Here is a 20,611-nt window from a genome sequence, read left to right as displayed (position 1 = left end):
CCAGCCCAGGTGCTTGGCTGTGGGAGGCAGACCTCCCAGGCAGCGTCTTTTCTTTTTTCTTTTTTTTTTTTAATTTGACAGAGTTAGAGACAGGTCTTCCTTCTGTTGGTTCACCCCTAAAACAGCTGCTACGGCCAGTGCTGAGCCGATCCGAAGCCAGGAGCCGGGTGCTTCCTCCTGGTCTCCCATGTGGGTGCAGGGGCCCAAGCACTTGGGCCATCCTCCACTGCCTTCCCGGGCCATAGCAGAGAGCTGGCCTGGAAGAGGAACAGCCGGGACTATAACCAGGCGCCCATATGGGATGCCGGTGCCGCAGGCGGAGGATTAACCAAGTGAGCCACGGCGCCGGGCCCTCAGGCAGCATTTTAACTCTTGTGTGCAACACGAGCCCCACAAAGGGCTCCTGGGAGGCGCCAGATCCCGCAGCATGGTCTGGACATAGAGCTGCGTTCTTGTCTGAGATCAGACCCGCTGTTTCCCCAGAACTCTGGCCTGGCCGTGAAGCCGGCCCTGGAGGTCCTGTGCCACGTGGAGCCAGGGTCCTGGAGACCTGGGGGAGGGCAGAGCTCCGTGCTGTGCTGCGCCCCGCGGGGGACTGAGCAGGCTGTGCAGGGGCTCCTGGACCTGCTGCCGCCGGAGGCTCGTCCTCTGTCCCTGCAGCTACACGGCCTGTGGCCATCTCGGTGCAGGCGGCTCCGGCGGGTTAGTTTGGCTTCCCCTGGTCCCGCTCTCGGGATCTCTTGCGGTAGGAAGCTGCACTCGTCTCCGAGCACCACCAGCCTTTCTGCTCTTGACCAACTCCCTTGTGTGCAATTTCTGAGGTTAAATTTGCTGAGTCACTGTCTCGTGAGGTGAGGTATGTCTGGTTTTCGGTTTGTTTGTGCTTGTTTTCCTGGAAAAGCAGAGTGATGGAGAGCTCCGTCTATCTGCTGGTTCGCTCCCCGGATGGCTGCGGTGATGCAGGCCTGAGTCGGGAGCCTGGGACTCGCTCCTGGTCTCCCAGGAAGATGGCAAGGGCCCAAGTACTTGGCCCTTTTCCCAGGCACAGTAGCAGAGACTTGGGTCACAAGTGGAGCAGCCAGGACTTGAATGGTGCTCTGATATTGGATGTGTTGGATGCTGGGGTTGCAGGCAGCAGCTCAGCCGGCTGTGTCGCAACACCAGCCCCGTGTGCGTGGCCCTTTAAGCCCAGGCTGTGGGTGCTGCTGGCCGTGTTGGAGACAGAGCTGCTGCTTAGTCCTCATTTGAGAGGTGATGTTTCCGTGTGGTTGTCAGCACGGGTGACAGAGGAACATTGCTGTAAGGGCACTTGAGCCTCTGTTGTGAGATCTGTTTTGTAAGACTTTCCTTCACTTTGTGTCTGCTTACTCAACCAAAATAAATGATTGTCCTCTAGTACTAATGGCTACGTGTTTGGGAATATGCACCTGTATGTCTTCAAGTTAATCAGACAGCAAAAGTTGCTGTCTCAAATCTCAAAGATTTATTTATTTGAAAAGCAGAGTAACTAGAGAAAGGGGGAGAGATCCTTCTCCCGCTGGTTTACTCCCCAGATGGCTGCTATGGCCAGGGCTGGGCCTGGCTGAGCCAGCATCCTGGAACTCCATCCAGGTCTCCGTGTGCGTGGCAGGGGCCCGAGCACCTGGGCCATTGGGAAGACGGTCTTCATTCCTACCACCAGACTGTAGGACCAGTTAATCGCACTTCCACAAAACATTGTCAGTAGATCAGGGCCAAGTGGGAAAGAACTAACCCGTCTCGTGTTTCCTTACCTAGGAAGAAAAGCGGCTCAGGAGTCAGGCCAAAGACCTGTGAGTATTCCTGGCGCGCTTGCTGCTGGGGGGCTTGATGGCGGCAGGACTGGGAGAACAGTGGGTGGGTGCAGAGCCCTCATGTTAGCTACGCTCGGAGTACGTGGTCAGCGCTGCCTGTGGGAGCCCAGACTGCCACGGTGCAGCTTGCCCCAGACCCTCCATCACGGCCACGTGACAGGGAAGGTGCTGGAAGTCCCAAACGCCACAGCCCAGCTCGCAAAGAAGGTTTTCTCAGCTCATGCATGCGGAGCCTGGGCGGTCCAGGGTTGAACAGTGCCTCCGGTGAGGGCCTGCTTGCTGGTGGGGACTCTGCAGCGTCCCCTGGCGACCCTGGCGAGGGCAGCCGCCAGACACGTTGAGGCCAGGCCCGAGTCGCGAGCAGGGCGGAGTGCCTGCCCCGAGTGGCAGGGCGCGGGCTGGGGAGGTGGAGGCTTTGCAGTGGGTGACAGGGAGCACTCGTGGTCACACACAGGCTCAGATGGGCGCAGTCCTGTGGCCTGGCTCGTGTTCAGCCCTGGCATCTGTGCCCGCTGGTCACATGCGGTGTCAAGGGTCTTCCTGAAGAGCAGGACGTCACATGTGCCTTTGGGCCCCCTGCGAAGGACTGGGAAGGGGTGGCATCGGCTCCCGGGCTGACCGGCACGTGTGTGCTTGCCTGTGGCAGGACACCCAAACCGAAACCCGAGGAGGAGCCGGACCAGGAAGCCGGACCAGAAGCTCAGGCCGAGATGGAGGAAGACGACGATGAGAAAGTAAAGCAGAATCCTTGTTCTCTCTCCCTTATTGCTGGTCGCCTTGGGCTGGGAGAGATGGCACGGGGTGCAGTTCAGGTTCGAGCCAGCCCCACGTGCCGACAGGACGTGGGTCCCAGAACCCCTCTGGGCTACCGGAATCCGCGGGTGCCCGAGTCCCTGCTGTAAAGGACGTGCTGTCTCTGGAACCCGCGCACAGCCTGTAGACTGTCACCCCGGGGTAACTTGCAACACCGGATGTGGTGTCCGAGCTACCTCAGTGTCACGCTGTGTTGTTGGGGAAATAATGACAAGGAAAAAGTTGACTATGGATGCGTTTTCCACATGTTTTCAGTCTGGGATTGGCGGAGTCAGCAGATGTAGACGCTGGAGGGCCGACCACCTGCGGCGGGGGCGGGGCCCTGGGAGAGGCGAGGCCGGCCAGGGTCCTGCACCCCAGGGAGGGGCACGAGCTCCCCGCTGTCCGGCTGAGAGGCTGTGCTAGGGAGATGGCAGGATGCCGACACGCAGCTCGGAGCCCCAGGTCATGACCTGCTGGGTCGGGCGCCGGCTCCCTTCCGCCTTGGTTGGCGAGGGGCTGTCATCCTGACAGCGGAGGAACCAGCTGGTGCTGTCTGTCGCCTTTCCTGTCCAGACATCTAGCCAGGTCCCCTCGGGCTACAGAGATCTCGCCTCCCAGCCGGCACTGTGGCCCCGCAGCGGGAAGGGCTCTGAGGACCAAGCATTCGGCTTCTGGTGTTGCCGATTTCTGTCTTCAGTCTTAGATGTTGCTTCATGCAAACGAACCGTGTAGATTGCCAGGTTCTTGGGGGTTCCTACGTTTTTTGGTGACCCCTGCCAGTGTCCTCGGTTGAATCCCTCCTGCCTCCAGCCGCAAAAGCGTCCGGGAAATATTCCCTGCTCCGGGGAGCTGCTCGAGGGCAGGGCAGCGACTTTGCCCGAAGGCCACATCCAGCCTCCTGCCTGGCTTATCAGTAAAGCCTTATGGGGACAGAGCCGCTGTCTGGCTGGCAGAGGCGAGCCGTGGTGACAGACGTGAGCGCTGGGGGCCTGGCCCTTCGCAGGAACACTTGGCAGGCCGTTGGTTGGGGACCCTTCAGCACCCTCTCGTGGGCAGGGACCTAAGGAAGGGAAAGTCGGAAGCCTCATCCTACCCAGGGCTGGGCCCCGGGCCCCCTGTCTGTCGTCGGGGTCCCAGTGCTTCGGTGTTGGTGTCTGTGTTGCTCTGTCCCAGGAGCTGACTCCTCCCCTCCCTCCCTCTCCCCTCAGGACGAAAGGAGGCCCAGAAGTCAACCCAAAGATCTGTGAGTGTTCAACGCATGTATGTCGCGTGCTGCTTGTCCCCAAAGTGCCCACGCCCCTGTTGGAGGGGGCTGGGGTGACCCAGAAGTGCCCGGGCTGGCTGGTGCTGCCGGGAACCTGGATGGCTCAGGGCAGGGCCGACACCAGCTCCGCCCTTGGCCCCTCCCGTTAGTGCCCCTCCTTTACAGCCCCTGGAATGGTCTGCCCTGTGGTAGGTATAGCTTGTCTCTCCTCTGTCCCCAAACGATTTTATTTGAAAGGAAGTGAGGTTTCCCACTCACTGGTTCACTCCCCAAATGGTCACGATGACCTGGGCTGGACCAGGCTGGAATCGGGAGTCCCATCGAGGTCTCCCAGGTGGGTGGCAGGAGCCCAAGCACTTAACATCACCTGCTGCCTCCCAGGCGCATCAGCAGGGAACTGGATCGGAAGTGGAGCAGCTGGGATTTCAACTGGCACTCCCGTCTGGATGCCGGTGTTGCAGTGGTCTAACCCGCTGCCACAGCACCAGCCCCGGTTTGTCATTTTCGGTGTGAGTTGGCAACAGAGTTGGCTTCTCTGGGTGAATAGCTACTGTATCTATTCACCCAACAGAGCCGCCAAACGGAGACCGGAGGAGAAAGAACCTGAGCGGGCGAACCCACAAACCTCTGACGAACGGGATGAGGATGAGAAGGTGAGAGCCTGGGGCCCTGTTCAGTCTGGCTTTATCTCCAGTGGCCCCTCGGCCAGCACACACTCGAGTGATCTCGGAAAAACGGACACTTACACAGGTCCTGAAATGCGGCACAAAGGGTAGGGTCTGGACCCTGCCGGCACTCATCCCCCCGCAGTTACCAGCTCGTGGCCGGGCCTGTCCTAGCGAAACCCTACCCATCCTCCTCGCCCCACCCTGCCATTGCACAAACCCAGACGTTACTGGAATATTGAGAGAAGAACTGGCCCTTAAAGGAAAGGACTGGCAGTAAACCACGGCACCAAGAGCAGGCGTGACATGGTGGCGGCACGAGGCTGGGCTGTGGCCACGTGTTCCTCACCGCCGTCGGGACCGATACAGGGTCCCCGTATCAGTCAGGCATTGCTTAAATGACGAGGAGGCTGGCTGGGTTGTGTGTTGTCACACAGTCTTGTCCCTGGGTAAACATGGCGGCATGGGCCTGCGCCAGGAGCTAAGACAGCGACGGCGTTGCCAGGCGGGGCGTCTTCGGGCCTGCCGTGTGTGGTGTGCGTGAGACTACTCGCGTTTGACTTGTCCCAAGTTCTCTGGTTTTCCTGCTCTTAAGTGGAAGCTGTAGGAGGCGGGTGTGGTTTTGATCTTTGCCAGTCGAGTCTGCCTCCCAGCCTGTCTCCCGCAGACTCCCTGACAGAGGGCTTCTAACTGTCCTAGAGAAGCTGTGGGGTGTGCCGGGGCTCCTGCTAGGGGCACCCAGGAAGGGGCAGTCACAGGGCAGTGTTGGCGCTGGACCTGGGCTCAGGTGCTGGCCGCCCGCTGCGTCTGTTACAAAGCCCTCCTGCGCTCTCGCCTTGGTTTGGACGTTACTTCCTAAATCCAGTGTTTCCCTGGGAGTTGGCAGACCGGGCATAGTTTAGGTCTGTCTTTCCCCTGTTCGCTGGAAGTTCTTAAGATTTGAGAGGCAGAATTAGGGAGAGACAGGTTTACTATCCCCTAATTTACTCCCCAAATGGCTCCAACGGCTGGAGCTGAGCTGATCTGAAGCCAGGAGCTTCTTCCATGCGCTTGGGCCATCTTCCACTGCCTTCCCAGGTACATTAGACAGCTGGACTGGAAGTAGAGCAGCCTGGATTCCAACTGGCACCCATATGGGATGCCCGTGCTGCAGGCAGAGGCTTAACCTGCTATGCCACAGTACTGGCCCTGCGTGTGTGTGTGTGTATGTATGTGTTTTGAGAATTTATTTTCATACACTTGAAAGGCAATGCAGGGGAAGGGGAGTACAGAGAAAGTGTGCTTTTGATTTCCTGGTTCACTCCCCAAAAGCCTATAGCCACTAGGCTGGGCCAGGCTAGAGGCTGGCACACCATCCATCTTCCCAAGGGAGTTGGGGACCTAAGCCCTTGCGCCATCACCTGCTGTCTCCCAGGCTGCCCATTGGCAGGAAGCTGGATCGGAAGTGGAGCAGCTGGGACTTGAACTGGCTGGCATCGCAAGTGGCGGCTTAACCCCCTGTGCCACCGGAGCTATCGTGTTTCATGTCTTTCATATTGGCCTCTCATGAATCTCTTATGGAAGTCGATGGTGTTAGTATCTGAAATCTTAGAATCAAAAAATCCTAAGTGAATCGGGTCTCTCGCCCATGAGCCCTGCTGTGTTTTGTGGCAGTCCCACGTGCAGAGTTCTTAATTCTGAAGCTCTGTGCACGTGTAAAATACTTACCAGTGCTCCTCTTTCTCTCCACCTAGGAGGAGAAGAGACGCAAAACTACGCCCAAAGAACCGTAAGTCCATTTTTTGTACTTGGAGAAAGCTTCATAATACCGCACTGATTGTTCTAGAATCAAAGACGAAGGGAACTGCTGCAGCAGCCGCGGCTGCCTCCTGGATGGGGGTGGGCGGGCACAGGACCCAGAAGCCCCACTTCTGCCGTGTCGGGCAGGATCCTCTGGGTGCTAAAGACCCACTCGTGTCCCTCCCGTGGCGACTGGTGCTCCTGTCGGGTGGGCCAGGTGTCCTGACAGGGCTGATCCTCATCCTGCAGTGATCAAAGAACAAGCACTCGTGTGCTTTTTTCCCCTAGAACTGAGAAAAAAGTGGCTCGAACCAAAGTCGCGGTGAGCTCCAAGGTAAGGAGCCGGCCTCTGGGAATGAGGCGGGAGGGGCAGCCCCGAGTGGGGGCCGCTCGAGCAGCCTGTCCGAGCGCCTCCCTGCTCCCTCCCTCAGTCCCAGCCTCCCAAGTGCGTCCAGTGTGGGCAGTACCTGGACGACCCGGATCTCAAGTACGAGCAGCACCCCCCGGATGCGGTAAGTTCCCGCTCCCCGCGGCCTTCTCCCTCCTGCGGGGTGGGACCCAGCGTGACGTCCCGTGTCCTGCAGCTGGAGGAGCCGCAGATGCTGACGAATGAGAAGCTGTCCATCTTCGATGCCAACGAGTCTGGCTTTGAGAGTTATGAGGCCCTCCCCCAGCACAAACTGACCTGCTTCAGGTGAGGGCCATGGGTGTGCGTGCGTGTCTGCCTGTGTCGCTGCCGGGTGCACTGCCCTGGCGGAGCTGCCCTTGGCGGTTGTGCCTGTGTTTTGGCAGTGAAAACTGCTGGTTAAATCCTGCCGGTCCCCATCCGGAAGCCCTGTGGGTGCCGTGGATGCAGCGTCTCGGGCCCCCGCCTCGTTGGAGACATACAAGTGGCCTTGTCAGGTGGCCAGCTAGTGTCCCTTCTCCGAAGCGCTTGGGACTAGACATGTTTCTGGCCTCCTCTTAGAGGAGGCAGAGTTACAGAAGGAGAGGCCAAGAAAAAGGTCTTCACTCCCCACGTGGCCACAGCAGCCAGAGCTGGGCTGATCCGAAGCCAGGAGCTTCTTACTCATGTGGGTGTAGCGGCCCAAGCACCTGGGCCATCTTCCACTGCTTTCCCGGGCGCACTAGCCAGGAACCGGATGGGAAGTGGAGCACCAGGGACTCGAACCTGCGCCCCTATGGGATGCAGGTGCTGCAGACTGGCTCGACCAGCTATGCCACAGCTGGCGTCTATTGTACCATGCCTGACTTATTAGAAACAAGTTCTAGAAATCAAATCCCCCCAAACCATTTGTTAACATCTGTAGCATTAGAACACAGTATTTTGATAACTTTGTGCTGAAGTTTCATGGTACAGAGTTTTCCACTTGTGGCTCCAAGTGTTGCACTTTGGAGCGGTTCAGGTTCCAGGTCCCTGCAGCTCAGGCTGGGCGGCTGCCACAGGTCTCCCAGGCCTGGCAAGCGGAGGCTCAGTGATGTAGGTGTCACCGTGGCCAGGGCCCCCCACGGTGGCTGGGACAGCAGGTGCAGGGGCTCAGGGTGGGCCTGTGCTGAGGGGTGTGGTAGGAACATTCCAGCCCAGGTGGGATGGGCGGGCCTGGGTCACACGGCCTTAGGCTAAGGCACACTGACTGGCGTTTGAGGGCTGGCCTGTAGTGTCCAGGCTGCACCCTTGCTCCTGCTCGTGGGCGGAGCCCCTTGCATGGGCTGAGGCCCCGGGCTCTCCCATGTCCCCAGGTCTGCTTGCTTCCCAGGCTCCCTCTGCTGCTTAGGGGCGGGAGCAGCCCTGCCTCACTGTCCTGGGGAGAGGACAGAGCTGGGGTTCCCCCAGGTGCACCTGTTGGCAGCACTCCTGGGTCGCCTCTGACACCATGCCTCACCCAAGCTGGGGGTTCCATGTGCTGCACCCTGCACATCTCTGGGTGGTTGGTTGTGTGTCTGTCCTATCCCACAGCCACCACTGGTGTCAGGTCTACTCATGTCCACAGCCATCCCCATGCAGGGCCATGGACCTCTGACCCCTGGCCCGGGTGAGCCACCCTGTGGTGCACAGAGCAGATGGCCGGGCCCGCATCCTCCCTGCAGCATCCTCGGGACAGCAGGCTCGGAGCAGGAGTGGGGCCAGGGCCGCACCTGGTGCGGTGCCTCGGTTCTTCGTGAACCAGGGTGTGCTGTGGGTGCGTTCCCGCAGGGCGGGGCGTCCCAGGCCCTGAAGCCTGAGGCTCGGGAGCCAGACCGCTGTGTTGCCTAGGGTCTCCGGGTACCTCTGCGCTTGGCCCTGATGGCTGGTGGCAGCACGTGGGGTGTGGCCTGTGGTGACTTGGAGCTTCTCCCATGTCGCTCCCTCAGAGCCTGACACCTCCTCTCCAGGCCTCCCCCAGCGCAGGCTGTCTGTCCGTCTTTCCCACTGGACCCTACCTCCTGAGGGCCGGCCTGCGACCTGTCTGTGCCCCCCAATACGTACAAGGGGAGCTCGGTGCGAGGCATGCATTTTGAGAAACTTGGTGACCTTTGAGGGTGAACACTGTGGGCTTGGGGGCTGTGCTGTGCGAGTCAGGGGTACCCTCTCGAGACCTGCCCAGGCCCTATGTGGGGACTCGAGGGGTAGCTGGGCACCTCTGGACAAGAGTAGCCCTTGAGGCTGGCCTGAGCGGAGTCCCCCTGCCCAGGTGCCTGGTCTGCTTGGGCTTCTGTTCTTGATAAAGAATCTGCTCCCACGTGTTAGAGCATCAGAGCTGTGACACTGGGGTCCCCTAACTTGGGAGGCCGTGCCTGAAAATGAGGTAGAAACCCCTCCTTCCTGTGCCCCCACATCTCTGCAAGCTGTCCTGCAGTCTGCTCTAGGGGCGTCACATTAACATTTTACGAGGTGCCACTCCGATCTGAAGTGTCCTGGCCAGGCAGATTCATGAGTGGGAAGGTGGGTGGGGGCTGAGTGGTGAGGGGTGCCTGGGTGATGGGCTTTGGGGCTTAATTTGGGCGATGCCGTCTAGAGCTGGGGAGAGGCGAGGGCCGCAGAATGGAGAGAGCCACTCTGGAAGCAGCTGCTTGTCACTGGTCCCTCAGTGTCCCCTTCAGACGCACATCTTGTTCTAAGTTTCTCATTGTACTTAATCGGGACAAAGACAGTTCTTCAATCCACTTGTCCACTCCCCAACTGTTCACGACAGCCAAGGGCTGGGTCAGGCTAGAGCCAGGAGCCCAGAACTTGATCCACGTTTCCTGCGTGGGTGTCTGGGCCCCGAGTACTGGGCCTATCACCTTTGGCTCCCAGGGGGTGCGTAGGGGAAGCTGGAATCCCAGGCTCTCCAGTGTGGGCATCCCAAGCCCTGCACCGAACGCCCAGCTGTGAGGTTCCCGCGTACTCTGGGTGTGCAGGAGGGAGGCCAGGTAGAGACTGAGCGAGTGGCAGGACCCAGAGTTAACCTGGTACCCCACAGCCTGAAGGGTAGCGGGGTCTCAGACTCGCACCTGCTCCCTGCGCCCGCCCACCCCGCTGGCCGCTGAGCGCGCTCTCGTCCCCCCTAGCGTGTACTGTAAGCACGGCCACCTGTGCCCCATCGACACCGGCCTCATCGAGAAGAACGTGGAGCTGTGCTTCTCGGGGTCCGCGAAGCCGATCTACGAGGACAACCCGTCGCAGGAAGGTGCGGGGACGTTCCGGGGCGGTTTGGGGCAGGCGCTTTGACAAGAAGCGATACGAGAAAAGCCGTGCCCTTTAGAAGTCGGGCTGGAGGCTGTGCCATGAGCAGCTGTTTGTAAAGTCACTCAGAAGAAATGTCAAGGGAGCTGTGCATACTGCCTCCTGGGTTTGGTTTTGTTTAGTGTGTTGAAGAGGTGGACAGATCTCCCAACCACTAGCGCATTCCCCAGTACCCTCAGTCCAGGGGGCTGAAGCAGGAGTTGAACTCAGTGCCAGCCTGCGCCATGGGAGGCAGCGGCCCAGTGGCCTGAGCCATCACCTGCTGCCCTACAGGGTCTGCATTGACAGGAAGCTGGAGTCGAGCCGGAGCTGGGAATGGGGCCAGACACCCTGATGCACGTGTGGTCACCCTGAGCAGTGTCTCGGCCACTAGGCCCAGCGCCCAAGCGCCCGCTCCCTTGTGGCACTTAATTCATGGCCTTCTGGGAAACCTTTCCGCTTCTCCTAGGCGGTGTCAATGGCAAGAACCTTGGCCCCATCAATGAGTGGTGGATCACGGGCTTCGACGGCGGGGAGAAGGCCCTCATCGGCTTCAGCACCTGTAAGTGTATGGCCGCCGTGGGCGGGGCTGGGTTCAGAGTGCTCTCTGCAACCGTGAGCGTCACGGTGGACGGAAACACTCGCCACGGTGGTGGGACCCTCGCCCACGTGGAACACGAGCTGGTGCCTCCCTGCAGCGTTCGCCGAGTACATCCTCATGGACCCCAGCCCCGACTACGCGCCCATCTTCGGGCTGATGCAGGAGAAGATCTACATCAGCAAGATCGTGGTCGAGTTCCTGCAGAGCAATCCCGACTCCACCTACGAGGACCTCATCAACAAGATCGAGGTGTGGGGCTCGGGGCCCCCGGACGCGCAGCCTCGCCGCCGCGGCACAGCCTGGCCTAGGCAGTCGGGAAACCTGCGCTGTCTGTCCTTCCTTCCAGACCACCGTTCCCCCTTCCTCGCTGAACCTGAACCGCTTCACGGAGGATTCTCTGCTTCGCCATGCCCAGTTCGTGGTGGGACAGGTGGAGAGCTACGACGAGGCCAAGGACAGCGACGAGCAGCCCATCTTCCTGACCCCCTGCATGCGAGACCTGATCAAGCTGGCCGGGGTCACCCTGGGGCAAAGGTGAGGCCCGGCAGGAACCGCGCCGCTCCGGCAGCCTGCGCCGCCTCCTGGTCTGCTGAGACGGGCCCCCTGTCCCCACAGGCGGGCGGAGCGGCGGCAGACCATCAGGCACTCCGCCAAGGAGAAGGACAAGGGGCCCACGAAGGCCACCACCACGAAGCTGGTGTACCAGATCTTCGACACCTTCTTTGCTGAGCAGATCGAGAAGGATGACCGAGAGGACAAGGAGAACGCCTTCAAACGCCGGCGCTGTGGTGTCTGCGAGGTACTGCCCGGGACCCTGGCAGCGGGAGCGGGGAGGGAGAGCTGGTACTCGCGCTCGGAGCGCAGGCCCTGGGGCACAGAGGGACGTCAGCCGGAAGCGCGGAGGACGCTGTCAATGCTGCTGTCACCACCGAACGGCCTGGCTCCCATGGGGCGTTGGCTTTGCCCAGGGGGAGTGTGCGGGAGTGACCGCCCCCCAGCGGGCAGCTCCCTGCTGCCTCGGGACTGCGGGGGAGTTTGCTGGACTTGGAGCTGAGGCCTTTGAAAGCTTCCCTTTGTGAATTCCGTGTGTCCGTCCGTGTGTCCGTCCGTGTGTCCGTCCGTGTGTCCGTCCGTGTGTCCGTCCGTGTGTCCGTCCGTGTGTCCGTCCGTGTGTCCGTCCGTGTGTCCGTCCGTGTCCTACTCTGGAGGAATTAATCCTCAGCCGTATGACCAAGGGGTCAGGTCGATTCTGGTTCTCCGCTAGGTGAGCTGACTTCGGGTGGCCGCTCAAACACAGACACGCAGCCGCTGCCCCAGAGCCTGCCCTCCCGCTCTCCGTTGTGCCTGTTGCGGGTCTGTGTGTCCCCGCCATTCCTGCCTGGTGTTCAGTGTTCTCACGTGGTGCAAATGTACTGACGGTCCTCACTTCCCGTTTCCGTTGTCTGTAACGGATGTCCTGTGGTGTGTTGATGGGCCAGGTTGAGGCGACTCCTCTTGACTGGCCTAGTGAGCGGCACCCCATCTGCAGGGGATTCGGCCCAGGCCCCCCCCCCCCCAACACCAAAATCCACGATGCTCCAGTCCCTCCTCTAAAGCGGTGCAGTGCTGGCACAGAACAGACCCCCCCCCCGGGGCCCCAGAGCTCTCCTGGTGCCGGCAGTGCGCCGTGACTAGACTCGCGGCACGTCCTCGGCAGCCTTCTCTTGGCGTTCTCGACCCGGGCTGGCTGTGCTGCTGGCTGTGGGAGCTGCAGGTGCAGCGCTGGCCGGATCTCGCCGTGTGACTAACCCGACTCCTCCGTGGGAGGCAGCTTCTCGGCGTGATGAGTAATGGGGCAGCATCGCGAGCCAAGCCGCTCATGCGCGTCTCCACTTAGAGTGGCTGGGGTGCGGCTGGGTGTACCTGACTCGAGTCGGGACGCGGCTCTCCGCTGCGCGTTCACCACCCCGTCCTAGCCGCATCACTCCTCACTTCCCCACTTCGCCTGGCTGGCCTCTTCCCTTTGCTGTCCTGGGGGTGGTGGTCTTGTTTCGGATTTCCTGACGATGCTTCTCGTGAGGTGGAACGTGCACACTTCAAAAAACTACAATTCGGGGCCAGCACTGTGGCATGGCAGGTAAAGCTGCCCCCGTGACAGCTGCTCCTATCCTGGCTGCTCCACTTCCGATCCAGCTCCCTGCTGATGGCCTAGGAGACGCTGCAAATGATAGCCCACACGTTTGGACCCCTGCCACCCGCGTGTGAGACTCTGATGGAGCTCCTGGGCAGCCCTGTTAGAGCCGTCTGGGGAATGAACCAGCAGCTGCAAGACCTCTCTGTCTCTTTCTCTTTAACTGACTTTCAGATAAGTTTTAAAGAACCTACACTTGCCCAGGAGTGACAGGCTCCGTTAGGAGTGGCTGGCTGACTGGCCCGTGCAATGCTCTGTTCCAGGTTTGCCAGCAGCCCGAGTGTGGGAAGTGCAAGGCGTGCAAGGACATGGTGAAGTTCGGGGGCAGTGGCCGGAGCAAGCAGGCCTGCCAGGAGAGGCGGTGAGTCGAGCCAGCTGGCGGTCAGGGCGCCGGGGCCCGGGGGCCCGGGGTGTGGGGGACGCTCCCTTGCAGAGCCGGCGGGGGCCCTGCCGAGGCCTGACCACAGCAGCCCCAGCTGGCTCCGTCCTCCAGAGGGGCCTGAGCTGTAACGGGCGACTCTGCAGGTGCCCGAACATGGCCATGAAGGAGGCCGATGACGACGAGGAGGTGGACGACAACATCCCAGAGATGCCCTCCCCCAGGAAGATGCACCAGGGCAAGAAGAAGAAGCAGAACAAGAGCCGCATCTCCTGGAGTGGGGACGCGGTCAAGGTGAGCCTCGGAGCGCTCCTGGGGGCAAGGAAGTCCTCGCCCCACCTCCCGCCAGCCAGGCCCCCCAAGAAACCTGCCCGTCGGCCGCTGGGGGCAGCAGGGCCACGCGCCCAAGAAGCTCCTGTTTGTGATTCCCTCTTCCTGATTGTCCAAGGAGTGGGGATTTGCGTGTATCCGAGTGGCTCGGATGCCCACTTCCCACCTTGGGGCCTTGAATGTGAGTCCCAGCTCCGACTCCTGACTCGAGCTTCCTGTTAGTGCGGACCCCAGGAGGCAGCAGCGATGGCTCAGAAGTGGGTCCCTGCCACCCGTGTGGAGACCCGGATGGAGTTCCTAGCTCCTAGCTGTTGCAGGGAATTCTCTTTGCCTTTTCTTTTTTAAAGACTTATTTATTTGAAAGTTACTGAGAATCACTAGTTCACTTCCCAAACAGCCACAACAGCTGGACCGGAGCCAGGAGCTCCATCCGGGTCTCCCATGTGGGTGCAGGGGCCCAAGGACTCGGGCCATCTTCTGTTGCTTTCCCAGCTGCATTAGCAGGGAGCTGGATCGGAAGTAGAGCAGCCAGGACTGGAACTGGCCCTCAGATGGGATGCCAGTGTCCTAGGTAGTGGCTTAACCTAGCGTACCACAGTGCTGGCCCCTCCGCCTCTCATGTGACTGTTTACAGGGAGAGGCCTTTGACCTACATGGTGGGGCGTTGGGCAGTTTAGCCTTTGAGCGCCGTCACAGCCCCATCTAGAGGGAATGGGTGTTCAGGTGCTGGGAGCCTAGCCTATGGTGCTGGTGGCCATCAGCCAGAGGGCCAATGCCTTTACCAAAGCTCGGGTGAACAGGTGTCCCATCATTCTTACTGATGTCCACAAACTACAGGTGTGGTCAGGATGGGGGCCCAGCCCTTGCTGTTCTAGGCCCCAGATGTGGCAAGCCCCTGCGGGAGGACAGATGGGTGCTGCCAGGCGGTGGGAGTGCCGTGGGGGTGGGGGCTGGGGTGCAGCTGCCAGGGGCTGGGCCGCGAGGTGACCTTGGAGTTGAGACCCAGGAGGCTCATGGGAGCCAGCAGAGGAAGAGCTGGGGAAGAATGGCCTTGTAGTGGCCACCAGCTCTCCTCGTGTGTGACTGGAGCAGGTGGGGCGAGGGGGCTGGCGGGCAGGAGGAGTTGGGTCCGAAGGTGGCCGTGGACCTCGGTGACGGGCGGGGTGTGGTGCTGTAAAAACCGAATACTGGAGCCCAGGTGGCTGCTGGCGCTGGCGTGCAGAGCCGGGGTGGGGGCGCCGCCTGGGCTGACTTCCGAAGGGACTAGATGAGTCTAGTTTTCTCGACAGTGGCGGGGTCCCTCGGGGCAGCCTGGCAGGGCCGTCACAGTGCCCTCCCCTGGAACGCCACCTGGTTTACAGGTCGACGGGAAGAAGAGTTACTACGAGAAGGTGTGCATCGACGCGGAGACCCTGGAGGTGGGGGACTGCGTCTCTGTGATCCCGGATGACTCCTCCAAGCCCCTGTACTTGGCCAGGTTCGTGTGTCCCCCTTGACCTCGGGGCGCTTCCTCATGAGTGAGGCGGGGTCCCTTCTGGCCAGAACAAAGCCGAAGTGTTCACGGCATGCTTCAAAGACTCGAAACGGAGCTGAAAGAGAAGTCTACCGCAGGCCTCTAGCCAAGTAGTCAAGAGGCCTTACATCCCACGTCCGGGGACCCGGGTTCGATCCCTGGCTCCGGCTCCTGAGTTCAGTTTCCTGCTAATGCACACCCTGGGAGGCAGCAGGTGATGGCTCAACTGCTTGGACCCCTGGCACCCATGTGTGTGAGACCCGGATTGAGTTCCTGGCTCCAGCCCCGGCCGTGTGGGCATTCAAGGAGTGAACCAGCAGAGGGAGCTCTCATCTGTCTCTCAAATAATAAAAATCTTCAAGGTTGATGCCGGTGCAAGAATCTTCTGATTTATTGATTTGAAAGTCAGTTACACAGAGAGGAGAGGCAGAGACAGGTCTTTCGTCTGTTGGTTCACTCCCCAAATGGCCACAACGGCTGGAGCTGCGCTGATCCGAAGCCAGGAAGCAGAAGCTTCTTCCGGGTCTCTCACACGGTGCAGGGGCCCAAGCACTTGGGCCATCTTCTGCTTTCCCAGGCCATAGCAGAGAGCTGGATCGGAAGCGGAGCAGCTGGGTCTCGAACTGGCGCTTCAGGCCAGGGCATTAACCCACTGCACCACAGCACTGGCCCCAGCAAGAACTTTGAAATTCACATATACAGGGAGTCCTCAAAAACCTGTAGAGAATGAAAAGCGATGCATGGCTGTCAGTTTCTTGCACAAAGCGAGGTCATCTTCGAACCTCCTCCATGACTGAAGGAGCATCGTACGAGCACCCCCCCCCAACGCCCCAAGGAGGGCTCAGGCCCCTGTCCGCCGGCCAAGGTGCCAGCTCTCTTCCCCGGTCCCGTGTCCGCCTGCAGAGTGACAGCCCTGTGGGAGGACAGCAGCAACGGGCAGATGTTCCACGCCCACTGGTTCTGCGCCGGCACCGACACGGTCCTGGGGGCCACGTCGGACCCCCGGGAGCTGTTCCTGGTGGACGAGTGTGAGGACATGCAGCTGTCGTACATCCACAGCAAGGTGAAGGTGGTCTACAAGGCGCCCTCGGAGAACTGGGCCATGGAGGTGAGCACCCCCCGCCCCGCGCCCCTGCCCACCCGCGCTTCGCACGGCTGTGGCCGGCTGACGCGGCTCTTGTCCCCGCAGGGAGGCATGGACCCCGAGTCCATGCTGGCAGGGGATGACGACGGCAAGACCTACTTCTACCAGCTGTGGTACGACCAGGACTACGCGAGGTTCGAGTCTCCCCCCAAGACCCAGCCCACGGAGGACAACAAGTACAAGTGAGTACAAGCGTGAGGGCCCGGCCCTGGGAGCCTTCCAGGTGCTTCGTGCGGGTGGGTCTGCACGCAGGCGCACAGCCGCCCCCTCCCCAGAGCAGCTGGACCCCATGGGAACCCCCTGAAGTACGGGCAGACCCCTGCAAGCTGTAAGGAAGGCGCCACCCTTCAGGACGTGTCCCTTGTGCAGCCGCGCCTGGTGTCGCCGTCCTCTGGGACCGAGACCACCTCTGCCCTCTGAACTTTGCAAATTGTTAAAGATCTATTTGAAAGGCAGAGGCAGAGAAAGGTCTTCTATCCCCAGATGGCAGCAATGGCCGGAGCTGAGCCGATCAGGAGCTAGGAGCTCCATCTGGGTCTCCCATGCAGTGCAGGGGCCCAAGCACTTGGGCCATCTTCTGCTTTCCCAGGCCACAGCAGAGAGCTGGATCAGAAGTGGAGCAGCCGAGACTAGAACCGGCGGGATGCCGGCACTGTAGATAGCAGCTTTACCCGCTGCGCCAGTGCCAGTCCCTTCTCTGCCCTCGTGTTCTTCCAACCAGACCCCTTGTTGATGCCCTTGTTGGTTAGCCCCCGTGCCTGTTGCCGACCTCTGCCTCTCACTTGTTGGGAGGAGGCCAGGCCAGCACCTCCAGAGCAGTGCAGTGAGGTGCACCTGCGGCTTCCCCAGAAACCCCTCGTAGGCTGAAAGTATGCTCAGGGGAAAACCTGCTGATGGTCCTCGCTCAGCCTGCCTTAGATGTGCTCAGAGCGCTCCGTGAAGCGCGGCCTCGGTGCCACCATGAAGCCGCTGCTTGGGACACCGGCGTCCCACATCAGAGTGCCTGGACTCGGGTCCCTCCTGGAGCCACTCTTCGCCTTCTTGCTCCTAGTGGGACCCCGTGTTGGGACCCCGTGTTGGGACCCTGTGTTGGGACCCCGCTCTTGCTGGCTCCCCATAGACCTGTCATTGTCATTTTCTTGTGCTGTGTGCCCTCTGTGGGCTTGGTCCAAGCAAGGGCCTTCCACGAGTGAACACGAAGTGCGGAGCGCTGGTCTCTGCCGCCGGGGTCACTCCCTGTCCCCTCCCGCAGGTTCTGCGCCAGCTGTGCCCGCCTGGCCGAAATGCGGCAGAAAGAAATCCCCAGGGTCCTGGAGCAGCTCGAAGACCTGGACACCCGGGTGCTCTACAGCTCCGCCACCAAGAACGGCGTCCTGTACCGTGTGGGCGACGGCGTGTACCTGCCCCCTGAGGCCTTCACGTTCAAGTGAGTGCCCCGGCCCCTCCCAGCAGTGTCTGAGCTGGCTCTGCCTAGCTCTGCCTAGCTCTGCGGTAGAGCGCAGCTGTGAATCCAGAGGGCGCAGGGGTCGATGGGGCCCCTCCCCGCCTGCCTCTGAGCAGCCAGGGGGCTGAGGGTGGGGCCTCCCAGTTCGACAGCAGGGGGCGCTCGGCGGTGCAAAGGGAGAGGTGAGGTGCCTGATGCGGTGCCCGGTGGAACGTGGGATGGGGTGCTTTCTGGGTCGGGCCCGCTGCCCGTCAGGGCTGAGGCTCTCTGGGGTCGGTCGCAGCAGCAGATCGCTGTCGCTCGAGCCATTCTGCAGTCTCACCCAGCGAGTGCTGAGACTCGCAGCCCACGTTTGCCGAGCTCGGTTTCGTTTCCAGACCTGGAATTGCGCTTCCCTGGAGTCCCGGTGGGAACCCGTTCCCTGGGCTCGGTTGCATTTCTGTTGAAAGGGCAAGTGGGGCCCTTCCAGACCATGTCCCCTCTGGCCCCGTTGTCCTTGGCCTGGAGCGCCTGCTGGGGAGTCTGGTGGCCAGGGGGGGCAGCTGGCGTCCTGGAAGCGTGCTAGGCAGCTGGCTTGCCCACAGCACTCGGACCAAACTTGGGTCCCCCAGACACCTTGTCCCCTGCCCTGTGGCTCCTCTTGTGTCACATCCAGTGCCCTGGACACGCCATGGTGACACCCACAAGTCACAGTAACTGAAGACCCCAGAATTTCTCTTGGCTTGAGAGTAGCGCCCACTGCGGCTCAGCGGGAGGGCTTGGTCTGCTTATGCCCCTCAAAAGACCTGACCTCGGGAGCAGTGGCCTCGGCCCGTGGCGAGAGCAGGCCGGGCACGCCCACGTCACTTCTCATGCTCGGTGTCCAGAGCCAGCCGTGCAGTGTGGCTGGGAGGCAGAGAGCTGGCCACCACCCTGGAAGCAACCTGACGCGGAGCCGTCTTCCTGCACGGGGCAGTGTTGAGGTCGTTGATAAGCTGCTTATGAGAGGGTGGAGGTTGTTGGGTCCGACTCGCGGGAGCAGCCATCTTGGGGGCCCCCCCGCCCGCTTCCCCGCAGCATCAAGCTGTCCAGTCCCGTGAAGCGGCCGCGGAAGGAGCCCGTGGACGAGGACCTGTACCCGGAACACTACCGGAAGTACTCGGACTACATCAAGGGCAGCAACCTGGACGCGCCCGAGCCCTACCGCATCGGCCGCATAAAGGAGATCTTCTGTGCCAAGAAGAGCAACGGCCGGCCCAACGAGACCGACATCAAGATCCGGGTCAACAAGTTCTACAGGTCGGCGGGGCCGCGGAAGGATCTGCGGGGGGGGGGGGGGGGATGGTGGCGTGCACAGGTGCACCCACACAGACGGCGCCTCGGGCCCCGCCACCCTGCCGCGTTCTAGAGTCGGGCCGAGGTGGCCGTGTTCCTGCGCACTCCTGGGGGTGCGTCTTACAGCCCTGGCTTCTAGGCCCTTAGGCCTTACATCTGCAGGAGCCCTTCAGTGTAAATGCCTGAGTGACCCAGGCAGGGACATGAGTACTAGGCTCTGCCTGCGCCTTCCCCTGCCACCCCAAACCGTCCAAGTCCCATAGACCTGTGCGGGCTCCGCCGCCTCCCTGCCCGGGTCCCAATGCTGACCCCTCCTTCCTGGATCTGGGGCTCCTCTGTCTTGCCCAAGCTCTTGGCTTCACCCAGCCCTTGTTGGGGACCCTCCTAGCTAGTGGTGATGAGGAGCTAACAGGAAGTGAACCCACACAGAACGGGGTTCCCTCGTGCCAGCTCTTGGTTGACGGGTACTGCGGACTCAAAGTCCTTGTGGTCCCCAGATGTGGTGGGAGGGAACAAGGGCCCCATGTGCCTGGTACACAAGGGAGCAGGTGGGCACCGCGGTCCCAAGCCAGGCCTGCTCTGCAGGACTGGGCTGGGCTGGGGTGGCAAGGAACATGGAACCGTGGGCCGTGTTCTGGGCTGGGATTCCCATCCCGTTCCTGTCTGCCAGGATCAGTGATGGAGCTGACTGACTGGGGGAGGGGGCTCAGAGCACCCCGGGAATGTGACAGTGTTGACAGGCTGAACATCCCTCATCCAAAACTGAAATGCTTCAGAACCTGAAACCTCCCTTGAAAGAGTGACAGGGGCAGAGCGGGGAAGGAGAGAACTTCCATCCACTGGTTCACACTCCCTGCATGGCTCCAACGGCCAGGGCCTGGAGCTCCATCCGGGTCTCCTGCGTGGGTGCAGGGCGGGGACTCGGTGAGATCGCTGCCTCCCAGGCTGTGCTAGCAGGAAACTGGGTCAGAAGTAGAGGCGGGCCTTGATCCCAGACGCGGGAGCCCGGACTTCACCTGCTGCTCCCGTGCCGGCCCCAAAGCAAACCTCCTGTGCCACCTGCAGGGCAAGTAGAGAACTGCACCCTCAACCTCAGTCGCGGGTCGCAGCCAGGCGCAGGTTTGTTCTGGCTGCGTGTGCGAGGTGTGCGTGGCTTCGCCTCTAGCCTGGGCTGTCAGCCCCGAGACGGCTCGCCCCGCACACACAGGTATCCCAGAACCAGTCTGAAATAGCCGCGGTCCCGGCCTCTCGAACCCGGGCCGCTCGGGCTGTGGCTGCTCCCAACGCGGCCTCTCCTCCTCCCGCCCGCAGGCCAGAGAACACGCACAGGTCCACGCCCGCGAGCTACCACGCAGACATCAACCTGCTGTACTGGAGCAACGAGGAGGCCGTGGTGGACTTCAAGGCCGTGCAGGGCCGCTGCACCGTGGAGTACGGGGAGGACCTGCCCGAGTGCCTGCAGGACTACTCGGACGGCGGCCCTGACCGCTTCTACTTCCTCGAGGTGCTGCCCCTGCCGCCCGCAGGGAGGGCGGCCACGGCCGCGGAGTGGGCCTGGGCAGTGGGGCTCCGGTGCCCCTAGGACACGGTCGGCCTGCGTCGGCATCCACAGTGTTCTGGGGTCTAACGTTTCTGGCTTTAAAAAAATTGGGAAAGCTGTAACTTCTGCCTAGCGCGCTGAGACCCTGGGCCAGAG

General features: G+C 61.3%; 1 protein-coding gene across 3 annotated transcripts in view; it reads left to right on the top strand.

Annotated features, from left to right (window-relative positions):
• DNMT1 (DNA methyltransferase 1) overlaps positions 1 to 20,611 on the top strand; it is a 43,454-nt gene that overhangs the window by 19,119 nt on the left and 3,724 nt on the right. For all 3 annotated transcript variants that reach the window (XM_062179238.1, XM_062179240.1, XM_062179239.1), the window contains 21 exons: positions 1,777 to 1,811; positions 2,479 to 2,566; positions 3,836 to 3,870; positions 4,463 to 4,544; positions 6,290 to 6,324; positions 6,624 to 6,669; positions 6,767 to 6,847; positions 6,920 to 7,029; positions 9,867 to 9,985; positions 10,490 to 10,582; positions 10,719 to 10,870; positions 10,968 to 11,155; positions 11,237 to 11,420; positions 13,055 to 13,152; positions 13,317 to 13,464; positions 14,862 to 14,977; positions 15,917 to 16,121; positions 16,203 to 16,339; positions 17,410 to 17,583; positions 18,658 to 18,879; positions 20,227 to 20,419. In XM_062179238.1, the coding sequence (XP_062035222.1) occupies positions 1,777 to 1,811; positions 2,479 to 2,566; positions 3,836 to 3,870; positions 4,463 to 4,544; positions 6,290 to 6,324; positions 6,624 to 6,669; positions 6,767 to 6,847; positions 6,920 to 7,029; positions 9,867 to 9,985; positions 10,490 to 10,582; positions 10,719 to 10,870; positions 10,968 to 11,155; positions 11,237 to 11,420; positions 13,055 to 13,152; positions 13,317 to 13,464; positions 14,862 to 14,977; positions 15,917 to 16,121; positions 16,203 to 16,339; positions 17,410 to 17,583; positions 18,658 to 18,879; positions 20,227 to 20,419 (2,541 nt within the window). The remainder of the gene's footprint in view (positions 1 to 1,776; positions 1,812 to 2,478; positions 2,567 to 3,835; positions 3,871 to 4,462; positions 4,545 to 6,289; positions 6,325 to 6,623; positions 6,670 to 6,766; positions 6,848 to 6,919; positions 7,030 to 9,866; positions 9,986 to 10,489; positions 10,583 to 10,718; positions 10,871 to 10,967; positions 11,156 to 11,236; positions 11,421 to 13,054; positions 13,153 to 13,316; positions 13,465 to 14,861; positions 14,978 to 15,916; positions 16,122 to 16,202; positions 16,340 to 17,409; positions 17,584 to 18,657; positions 18,880 to 20,226; positions 20,420 to 20,611) is intronic.

The sequence above is a fragment of the Lepus europaeus genome, chromosome 20, assembly GCF_033115175.1.
Source record: "Lepus europaeus isolate LE1 chromosome 20, mLepTim1.pri, whole genome shotgun sequence".
Classification (NCBI taxonomy): domain Eukaryota; kingdom Metazoa; phylum Chordata; class Mammalia; order Lagomorpha; family Leporidae; genus Lepus; species Lepus europaeus.
Note: the sequence above shows the minus strand (reverse complement) of the source record. Positions and strands in the feature narration are given on the sequence as shown.